The sequence below is a fragment of the Staurois parvus genome, unplaced genomic scaffold, assembly GCF_062004578.1.
Source record: "Staurois parvus isolate SC_StPar_1 unplaced genomic scaffold, SC_StPar_1.0 ptg000887l, whole genome shotgun sequence".
Taxonomy (NCBI): domain Eukaryota; kingdom Metazoa; phylum Chordata; class Amphibia; order Anura; family Ranidae; genus Staurois; species Staurois parvus.
This window is the reverse complement of record NW_028318683.1, coordinates 154226-166254: the sequence shown is the minus strand read 5'-3', so window position 1 is coordinate 166254 and position 12029 is coordinate 154226. Positions and strand designations below refer to the sequence as shown.

At 41.4% G+C, this 12029-nt stretch overlaps 1 protein-coding gene across 1 annotated transcript in view; it reads left to right on the top strand.

The window, feature by feature from the left end:
- C3 (complement C3) overlaps positions 1-12029 on the top strand; it is a 151937-nt gene that overhangs the window by 97007 nt on the left and 42901 nt on the right. Inside the window, exons 22-23 of the mRNA XM_089656129.1 lie at positions 809-875; positions 5562-5648. Coding sequence (XP_089512255.1) covers positions 809-875; positions 5562-5648 — 154 coding nt within the window. The remainder of the gene's footprint in view (positions 1-808; positions 876-5561; positions 5649-12029) is intronic.

Genomic DNA, 12029 nt, shown 5'->3' with positions numbered 1-12029 from the left:
TACCACTCCATCCCCCACAGCTATCTCCTCCTGTGCCACCATCCCCTCCCTCCTAGATTGTAAGCTCGAAAGAGCAGGGTCCTCGATCCCCTCATGTTTTGCATTGTATTGGCATTGTTCTGTCACATGTTCTGTCCCCCTTTGTAATGTACAGTGCTGAGTGAACTATTGGCGCTTTATAAATACTGTATAATAATAATAATATATCCAATGGTGGGAGAGGGCAAGGCTGGAGCCATGTGCACACACATTATTTTTGGGGTGCAGGTCCATTTTAACATAAAAAAATGCTACCCAATAGACAATATCACTGCAAGCGCACTATAGTACTATCCATAACTCTACACTTATGTTGCCAAGGGTGGCAAATTCTCATGCTTGGTGCTTTAGGCCCCTTTCACACAAGCGTACCGATCAGGTCTTCCTATCTGTGTTTCAGGTGGACCCAATCGGACCCTCTATTCACCTCAATGGAGCAGCAGATGTAAACTGACGTGTCCGTTTACACTCATCTACCTTCAATCCAGATCGGAGGGCAGTCGTGTGTAAATGGACAGCCGCTCCATTTACATCCGACTGCCCATAGAGCAGAGCGTACTGTGTTTGTGCCTGCTCTGCATAAGTGAAACAGACGCAGATCTGTTGTCCACCCACTCCAATCTGCTCAGTGGGATATCAGCACACAGATTCCCCCCACTGAGCAAACTTAGTCCACCCGGTGTCTCCCTTGTGAAAGGGTCCCTAGTGTTTTGATCTGATCTTGGTAATTAAGTACTCAACTAATTCATCACTGTTTAATTTCTTTCAGCCAGAAGGAGTTCGTCTTGCAAAAAATATCAAGACTGTGACTCTGGAACCACAAGTGAAAGGGCAAGGTAAGTCCTTTCTGAGGTCACAGATTAGCTTTGTTCAGTTTAGTGCTAGAAATCTTATCATTAAAGTGAGTCTGTTAATGAGATAAAGTTTTTATACAATACTATGTTCAATTATATTCAATGAAAGGAAAATATGCAGATAATGTGTAGCACAATCTGGTGTGCTACTAGAGTTGGTGTATTTATTATGGTAAGACTCATGGTAACTGTGTGAGTCTGTAATTAGGTTGGGTTACTGTAGTTCAGGCTGGGTGACTCAGCAGGTTGGGACTCTATCACCTCCACCTGGCTCTGGAGCCGTATGGAAGCTACAGAAGTCAGTGGGTGGAAGGAGTAGAAACCCAAATCTACATATTTATGGGAGTCTGACCAGTCCCAGTAGTAGTGTGCTACTGGAGTTAGTAAAGGTAAATTTCCTATGGTACGATTCATGGTAACTGTGTGAGTCTGTAATTAGGTCAGGTTACGGCAGTTCAGGCTGGGTGACTCAGCAGGTTGGGACTTTATCACCTCCACCTGGTTCAGGAGCCCTATGGAAGCTTCCAGAAGGCAGTGGGTGCAAGGACTAGAGACCTAAATCTGCATATTTATGGGAGTCTGACCAGTCCCAGGATAGGAAGCCTTGGTAGTGTGGAAAGACTAGCCCATGCTGGAAAGGGAGTCGGGTGGAAGATGGAGTGCTGAGGAGGCTGTCGGTTGCCTGGGAGGGGTCCCCTAGGTCTTGGGGGAGGGGGGGGGATCTTTGCCTCCAGCCTGGGTTCAAGCTGGTTCAGGAAGATTCATTCAGCATCATGGTTTGAGTAGGAGATTTTTCTGGGAGCAGTGGGAGCAAGGAGGACAGAGTGAGCACATCAGTACACACAGGGATTTACAAGGGGACAGACTGCCATATGTAGCCAGCTTTCAAAGTACAGCACTGTACTTAACCCTTTATCCTTGTCCTGGGAGATCTTTAGAGCAGCCAGAAGGGCTGGTAGTGTCTGCAGGATGTGGAGCTGGAAGCAGTTATACAGGGGAGAGGAAATACTTCTGCATGTAGTTTGCAACAATCTGTTGTGAGTTTCGAAGGGGCCTAAGAGTCAATAGTCCTTAAAGGGCTTTTGCTACTGATCCATGAAGACTGACTTTATCAAGGGAGGAAGACAGTCCAGGATCTTTCTCTGTACTTAGGAAGGAAGCTGTCCCCGTGCATTGCTTCAGTCAAGTTGGCCATCCCATAAATCTTTTTAATTAATTATCCCATAAATCTTATTATCCAAGTTTTTTCCCCTAATAAAATAGCAAAAACCAAACTCATGAAATGTTCATTGACTGTGGATGCAAGTGTGATAAAATGTTGCCTGGCTGTGCAAAGCTAAGGGGGACCCAGAAACACAGTGGCCCTCAAGATGATAGTGTTACAAATATAAATATAAAAGCTGAACTGCAGGCTCAAAAAATTAATTTGAATACAGTAAACTCCTCAACAGACAGAAAGAATATAGAATAAGCCCACTTTGTGTGCACCAAATTCCTTAGCAAACCTATATATAACCTTGTGAAAGTAATGGTGACTTCATCACTGAGCTGTACATAGCCTGCACATAGAACAGAGCTGAGGAAGGGACCCAGCAGATCCTCCAACTACAGACTGCCTGCAGAAAACAACAATGGGGAGGATACAAGGCCAGTTTTCCTGCCCAAGGAAAGACAATAGCAGTGACCGGTCTGTATTATAGGAAACTCTGGCACAGAGGCAAAGTGCAGGAGTTGTTTCCTGACCATGTTGTCATTTTTTTATCTGGTGGAGAGCTGTGGGATTTGTTATCACTTTTCTGTACTCAATTTTCTTTTTGTGTTTTTTATACTAATAAAATAATTGCTAGCTATACCGCAGATATCACACTAAATAACATCTGTGTGTGTAACCATCCTATGGGTCAAAGTAGTTTGAGGTGGAGCCAGTGGTGTATTTAGGTTTTGTGCTGCACTAGGCAACAGAAAAATCGTTTGCCCATATGGACACCGACTAACACCACCCCCCTTCCCCCCTACCGCAGAGAGAGCCTGACATTGACCAACAACACCCCTGCCACCCACCTGTGAGAGCCTTCCATTATTCACCCCTCCCCAGATAGAGAGAAATACACCCATCTTCACAGCTCCGGACATCCCTGGGAATGAGAGTCAGGCTCTACCAGGGGTGGACTGACCATTTGGAAACTCGGGCACTGCCCGAGGGCCCGGGGTCAGTAGGGGGCCCCTTGAGATGCCCCTGGTACCTTTTTCATAGGCTTTTTTGAGTTTGGGCAAGGACACAGGGGCCCCATGATCCCTTATTGCCTGGGGGCCCCATGAGTTGTCAGTCTGCCCCTGAGCTCTACATACACCATCAAGCAGCACACAGCCTCTCTTGGATCCCGTCTGGTTCTCATGGCACATGTGTCCCTTCTGCTGGGGGGAGGTGCTGCTCCCCTGAAAAATGCCGCCCTAGGCAATTGCCTTGTTTGCCTTGTGGTAAATACAACCCTGGGTGGAGCTGTATTTTGGTTATGGGGACAACATCCTAATGGATGAGTTTTGGGTAGCCACAAAATTCTTTTTGTAGGAGTGGTCCCATACTGGATTACTGCATGCATCTGAAAGAAATATACAAAGGATGTTGTGTAGCAGGGGAGCATCTACCCTTTGATCCATTTCCCAGACCTAGGGATGCTAAACGGGGACCTAAACTACTCTACCTTGCATATGCGGAAAATCTGTGGGATGACCTATCCTAGCTTAACCAGTACCTGCTGACAGTCTTCTGTACATCTGTTTCAGGCCTTATTCCAAATAAAAAACTTTGGCCCTTGGCTCTTTTGACACAATTTTTTTTTCAAGGTGATTTCCCCATATAGAGGTTCAGAGAAGAAGGATTCCACTCTAGGAATGCATTTTACCAGTTTACTGAATAAATAAAAGCAAAGATTTTTCTATAAATCAGCCACTCCTTGAAGGTGGTGACACTCAGCTTATGTTATAAACAGTCCAACGTAGGAGAGATGTAGCATGAGAGGGGAGATGAGAGGCCCCTTACTCAAAGAAGGGGTGTGCTAGATTGCAAAAAGAATTCACAATAAGATAGCGGGTGTTCACGGATGAGCAAACAGTATTATATCACACCTACAAATTATACAATTAACCATATTATTTTAATACAAAATCTCTTCAAAACACTGAAGACAGAAAACATCTAAGTATTAAAAATGAAATATAGATAGAAAAAGCAACAATGGTGTTTATCATAAGTCGAAGTGTCGACGCGTTTCATGGTCACTGCCGCTTCTTCAAGACTTCATTTTTCTCTGTATGATAAGAGGCCATTAATCAATCATCTTTGTCTACAAATCAAATAGATACATATAAATACATCATACAAATGAAACTGCATAGGGTCTATGTAAACAAATATATGCACAAAATTCACCATAGACATAACTCAGAAAAATAAAATAAATATATATAGATATATATATATATATATATTCAAATATACAAGAAAAAAGACACTAAAAAGAAGAAAAAAGGGGGGGGGGGAGAAGAAAAAAATATAAACATTTTATTACCTTTATATTTTTCTCTTCCTCCCCTCCCTCTTTTTCTTCCTTTTTGTGTATTTTGTGTGTATGTATATATATATATATATATATATATATATATATATAAACAATTTTTTCTAATTTTCTGTTATGTCTATGGTGAATCTTTAATTTACATAGACCCTATCCAGTTTACTGTGTTTGATGTATTTATATGAATCTACTTGATTTGTAGACAAAGATGATTGATTGATTAATGGCCCCTTATCACGTGGAAAAATATGGAGTCTTGAAGAAGCGGCAGTAACCGCGTAATGCGTCAACACTTCGACTTATAAATGCCATTGTCTTTTTATACCTATGTCATTTTTGATTCTTAGATTTTTTTAATAATAAAATGCACTTTATCTTAGAATTTGTACGTGTGATGTAATACAATACTGTTATTTTTGGGTTGATGACCTGTCAGTATCAGGCTGGGTTAGTGATATATATATATATATATATATATATATATATATATATATTAGCCTCCACATTACCTGTTTAGAGACAATATATTACCATTTATGTTCTAGAGTTCAGCACTCAGACTGGTGGTGGTGGTGGTGGGGTGGGGGGGGGGGGGTTGGCAGTAGTCCAGGCTTCCTCCCTAAAGGGGAAGCTAAATGACAAAGGCCCAACTACCCTCATGTTGACCTGGTCCAGTCCACCCACAGAGAGAACCAATAAACGTGGAGTCTAACTTCCCAGCCAGTTCTCCGCTTTCCTAATAAAACCTTACCCAGGGTACCCCTCTCTTAGCAGGGGCAGGGCTGGCACTTAACCCAAGCATCTCCCAAGCAGAATCTCACTCTAAAGTTACAAGGGCAACCAAGGGAAATACAGACTAACTCTATGCCCTTCCCTACACTATACCAAGAAAATACTTGCTTAATCCAGAATTTTGCTTTATGGAACAAAATTATTTTTAAAGTTTTAAGATGATATTATGATATATGTTATCCAACTCTTTAGTGTGTTTTTTTTTAGTTTTTTTGTGGCTATTTTGCACAGTGTGTTCAGTGTTTAGTTTTTCAATATCTTTACATGCTTTTTGTCATCTCTTTGTGGTTGTTGTTCACAGATGGGGTCCAGAAGGAATTGATTGATCCATTAAATGAGAAAAATATTGTGCCTCGTACAGAAATTGACACCATTGTAACAGTTCAAGGTAAAAAAAAAATACAAATGAAAGAAAATGCAAAGATACTGTCAAGTACCTCAGGTTTCTTGTTCACAGAACAGTTTGGTTGTTTAACAGCATCATTACTAACTCATTTTAATCTGCTTGCTGTTATTGAAACCTGGCTACATAAATCCAACTCTGCTTCTCCTGCTTTCTTCTCCCATGGTGGCCTTATCTGGACTCACTCTCCCAGACCCAGTGGACAAAAGGTAGTTGGAGTTGGACTCCTTCTATCCCCACAATGCATTTTTCAGGTTCTTCACTCACCTCCCTCTCTGTTACTCTCCTCATTTGAGACACAAGACACTAAAACTGGAGCACTCAGAATCTGGTGTAGCTGTACATGGTAGCCAATCAGCTTCTAACTTCAATTTGTTCAATTAAGCTTTGACAATAAAACCTGGAAACTGATTGGTTTCTATGCAGAGCTGCTCCAGATTTAGCACCATGCAGTTTTAGTAAATAACCCCCATTGCAGTCATCTATTTTCTCCAGTTTGTTTAAGAATTGCTGTGATCTACTGACCCCTGGACCAGTATCAACCTTCCTTGATGACTTCTCTGCCTGACTACCCTACTTTCTCTCTTCTGAAATTCCCACTATCATTCTAGGTGACGTCAACATTGCTGTTAATACTAACGGTCCTTCTAAACTTCTCAGTCTAATGTCCTCTTTTGACCTGAAGCAATGGATACAGGCTTCTACTGCGTACGGTGGTAACACCCTTGGCCTTTTTTTTTCCTACCTATGCTCTCCGTGCAACCTCTACAGCAATCTTTTTTCTCTCTCTGATCACTACCTTAATAGTACCTTAATTTCACTCTCTCCCTGTCTTCCACCTCCTCTCCTTCCAAGTGCCTAACAGTTACCCATAGAAACCTTCGCTACTTTTGTTCGTTTCTGCTACTGACCACCTCTATGGCAACGTCTCAGCCCTTTTTTGTCCCAACCTAGCCACTTCTATCTACAATAGTTCACTGTCATATTACCTGCATTGCCTTTGACCCCTCAATACACACAGAATCAGGCCCTGACCCCTATAACTTTGGTAAACAGACAATACAACAATACAATTCCGTCCTCCACACTGCCAAGCAGACCTATTTTATCTCTCTCATTAACACTTTCTTGTCCATTCCCTGTCAAGTGTTTGCTACCTTTAAATCTCGTTTAATGTTGTCCTCCATTGCCTCCACCCACTAACTCACTCACTGCTCAGGAGATCACCAATCACTTCATAAATTAAATTGATAAAGTTTGTGATGAGATCTCCACTGTACAGATTCCTACCCCACTTAACACTCTATGTTCACAAGTATACTTATTATTTCCATCATTCAACCCAGCTACTATAGATGAGGTTGCTAAACATTTTTCTAGTGCTCATCTTACCACCTGTTCCTTGAACCCTGTTCCCTCACAAATACTATGGTCATCTTCTGACTCTCTCCTACACTCTCTAACTCACATCTTCAATCTCTCCCTCTCCACTGGCATCTTCACCAGCTCTCTAAACATGCGCTAGTCACCCTCATATTTAAAAGGCCTCATTAGACCCGACCAATCTTAACCTACACTCCTTACTCCACCTTTCCTCCAAACTCCTTGAATGTTTGGTCTTCAAAGCAATGAGCTCTCACCTCACTGAGAATAACATTCTTGATCCCCTTCACTCTGGATTTTGACCTCAACACTGCTAGAAACTGCTTGCCTAAAACTTACAATTTACTAATGGCTAAAACCAATGGACACTATTCTGTACTCCTACTCCTGGACCTCTCTGCTGCCTTGGTTGACCACCCTTATCCTTCTCAAAAAATGCTACTCCTTTGGTCTCCATGGCTGTACTCTTCATTGGTTCTGCTACTGATCACCTCTATGACAAAGTCACATCCTTTTTCTACCTACCTATTTGACGACACCTTCAGTGTCACTTACAAGTCTACTTCCTCCTCTCTTCTTCCTTTCTCCATTGGGGTTTCCCAAGATTCTGTTCTTGGACCTCTCCTATTCTCGATCTACACCATCTCCCTGGGTTAGCTAATAGCCTCCCATGGCTTTCAATATCATTTCTATGCTGATGACACCCAAATTTATCTCTCTACCCCTCAGTTAACTCAATCAGTCTCTTCACATATGACTGATTTACTAGAAGACATATCAGGCTAGATATTACACCACTTCCTAAAACTCAGTTGATCCCAAACCGAGATCATAATATTTCCTCCCCCACCTGCCCCTTTCCATGACTTCTCTGTCAGGATTGATGGCACAGTTATCAAGGAGGCTGGTTCTAGGGAAGGGAGGCCCACCTTGCATTGTTACTATCCCATGCCCAAAATGTGATGTCTGAGTCCTGCACTGCAGGGAAGAGAAGAGGAGAGATCTGATCAAGAAACAGAACCGCTGCTGCTGTTGCCCCTTCCAGGGACTTTCTACTTTTCCTCAGTCATTGTAGACTAGATGGCCCATTATGCCTTGGTCTGTAATGATGTTATGTAGCCTAGTATACAGATGTCTATAACCAGCTGCTTAACAGCCAGGTAGAAATGCAGATGTTCTATCACAGAACTGCTATTATTTTAGTAAATATAAACTGCTAAATACATAGTTACATAGTTAGTCTGGCTGAAAAAAGACAAAAGTCCATCCAGTTCAACCAAAAAAAAAAGTTATAATCGTATACCCACAATTGATCCAGAGGAAGGCAAAAAAAAAAAAAAATCAGCAAAGCATGATCCAATTTGCTCCTGCAGAGGAACAAATTCCGTTACGATCCTCCGAGAGGCAAACGGATATTCCCTGGATCAACTTTACCTATAAATGTTATATTCAGTTATATTCTGTGTATCTAGGAAAGAATCCAGGACTTTTTTAAAAAGCAATCCACTGAGCTGGCCAGAACCAACTCTTGAGGGAATCTATCACACATTTTCACAAAAAAATCTTTCTATATTTGGAGATTTAATCTCTTTTCCTTCAGACGTAAAGAGTGCCCCCATGTCCTCTGTGATAGTTACATAGTCAGTCTGGCTGAAAAAAGACAAAAGTCCATCCAGTTCAACCATTAAAAAAGTTATAATTCTACACCCACAGTTGATACCTTTTCTCATCGGCAGTTTCACCAGTCTTATAACCTTTATCAGTGTTCAGCAGAGCACTGGTTAAAGCTTGTAGGAGGAGTTTTCTTTCTACTCTAGGAGGATGTAAAACCCCTGACCTCTGTCTGGACAGTGCTGATTGGCCCTGTACTGATCACATGCACTCTCCCATGAAAAAAAAAGCCTCTCTAGCAATACACACTAAACTGTGTGCAGAATGGCTATGGTTCAGTCTGTCTTATCGGGAGATAAGATGTGGACATTTGAACAAGAGGAGGAGCAGAAACGTTAGGTTCAAATGGCCTTTTTACACAATGCGGAGGATTAACCCCTTAGGTTCCACAGTGAGTATAACAAGCATGCTTTACTTCATATACAGACTGATTTCACTGTTGTGGGTTTAGTAACACTTTAACTGGAATGTATACATTTTGAAAGAGTGTGTGCCCATCTTAACACAAGCGATGTTAGTACTTGCTGCACTATGAATACCCTTCTGGGTTCTTTTCTGAGATTTTGGCTAAGAATGGAGGAAGTGGTTTAGTGTCATCTGAGTGGAAGAGGTCCAAAGGATTCTGCAAGACCAGGCATCGCACCTGATATTTACAGGATTTGAGCTTATACGCTTGCTGGGTATTTTGTTGAGTTAATCTGGTGAGTTCTTATTCTGGCCATACACGGTGGAACACATATTGGAGTTGCAAGATTTGATTACCAACTGAACTGTCATATCAGATTGGGGTTTGGGACTTTTTTTACTTTCACATTTTTTTCAATTCATTTTTTTGCAATTTACTATGTTCTAGTTATATGATATTGATTGATTTATGTATACATTATTTCATGTGGTATTCTTTTATATTACTTATTGTCCCATTACATTTGGCAAGCACCTACTTTTATTCACTTCAGTTATCAACCTGTCCCCGCATGCCAGGATGCTAGATGTAATCCTGGACTCCAAACTCTCCTTTTGGCCCCACATCCAGTCACTGTCCAAAGTTTGCTGTCTCAACCTGGGCAACATCTCCAAAATATGCCTCTTCCCAACCAATGACACTAAAAAGCTTCACTCCCTGATTATCTCACGCTTTGAATACTGCAACTGCCTCCTCATTTGATTACCAATACATATGCTATCCCCCCTTCTGGCTATCATGAATGCAGCTGCTAGACCCATCCACCTTACCAACCGTTCCGTGTCTGCTCCCCCTCTCTGCCAATCCCTCCACTGGCTTCCAATCACTCAACAAATTCATTTCAAAATATTAACAGCATCTTAAAAAGTCATTTACAACTAAGCCCCCAGTGAAATCACTAACCTAGTCTCAAAATACCAGCCAAATTGTTCTTTCCAAGACCTCCTGCTCTAGCTCCTTTGTCACCTCCTCCCATGCTAACCTCCAGGACTTTTCCCTAGCCTCTCCCATCCTATGGAACTTCCTACCCCAATCTGTCCAACTATCTCCTACTCTGTTCATGTTTGGGTGATCCCTAAAGACTCTTCATTTCACAGGAGCCTAAATTGCTCCCACATAATAATTGTACTTTTATTTCCTCCATCAACTATTGTATGCATCTTTTCCCATTTTTTTAGCTTTACTTACCTGACCAGTGTCTTACTCTCAAGCTTGAGAGTCAGTGATTAGGGGACTCTTAGGGGAAGATTTACTAAAGCTGGTTCACTCAGAATCTGCTGCATCTGCGCATGGCAGCCAATCAGCTTCTAACCTCAGTTTGTTCAATTGAGCTTTAGCAATATAAACTGGAAGCTGATTGGTTTCCATGCAGACGTTCACAAGATTCTGAGTAAACCAGCATTAGTAAATAAACCCCTTAGAGTCTGAGAGTTGCTTCCAGTTATCACGGCAGCATCTTCAGGGCTACAGGTGACTTCAGAACCCTGATTCTCAGGCTGAAGAGTCAGACACATGTCAAGTAAAAAAGCTACACAAGAAATAAACATACATTTTTTGCCAGGAAAATTGACAGGTATTATTTATAGAAGAATTCCAGGCAAATTGCAAAAAAATACACTAGCCAATCACAGCAAGCTTAGCTGAGAGAATATTCAATTTTTGTGTGTTCCACATAATGTTGTAGTCATTGGCCAACAATGAACTTCAACACTGACTGTTTTCTCTCCACTTCTTGTGATTGGAAGAAATTGTCCTCTGTGAAGAAAGATAGCTGAGGACAACTTTAAGTTCTAACTGAAGAAAGTAGAAGAAGTAGAAGCATTAATTGATGGGAGGGGCTCCGACATGCCAGCAAGAATGCAAACCTGATGTTGCGTACATTTATTGGTGGTTTTGTATCCTTAGCTGGTCCTTCACTAAGCTGAAAATGGAAGAGGATCTCACCTTCTCCTCACTTCAAGGGCAAATCCAACTACAACTTTTTCTAGTCTGAGACAAAGTGGGAAAGGATTAGAAACTCCATTGGTTTTTACTGCTTTCCATATGCCTGCTGAAAAGAACCTCCCTCACTTCCTGCCACAGTCATAGATGGTCATTGTAAGAGGAAGTAAGGGGAAGCAAACAGTAAAAACAGTCTTGACAGAGGCTATAACCATTCCATCTAGACAAATCTATAAAAATAAATGTTTTGGCTGGGGTTCCACTTTCTGGGCTCATTGTATTTAGAGATATTTACAATGATTGATTGGGTTTTGTATTGCCACACTACAGAATCAGACAAAACTCTCCAGTCTCAAGCTGCCAGATCTCATGTCACTTTTTAGGAATGAAAGATTAAAAAATGTAATGTTTCACTTTTCTTTGCCTTCTTTATTTTCAAATCCCTCACACTCACTAGGAATACATAATATGATTCAGGACTAGTCAGACACCGAGACAACTGGCAAATAGCTTTACATTTTCAAAAACATTTGCATGTATAGTGTTGAATATTTTTAAGTAATTCTTTCACATAGATTGTGCTTTATGTCCTCGTCATTAAAACATTTTGTGAAACATTTTACAATTTTATCTACAGTATAAGCTCATATGCAGCATAATGTGCCATCTTAGCTTCTTTAAAATAGCTTGACCAACTAGGCTTGCCTTGCATAGGCCAATGTCCTCCAGTCATGCACCATTGTTGAGTACTGTGTACGATCCAGGGCATAAGGCTGGTCAAAGTAATTTTCTACTGTATGGCTACAGGGTTGACTGCTTCTCACTGTCTGTCTGGAAAAGTCAAATCGTCAGCTGCATATTTATGCAGTCCTGGCCAATCCCAGGGGAGAATTGCCTAGATGGTG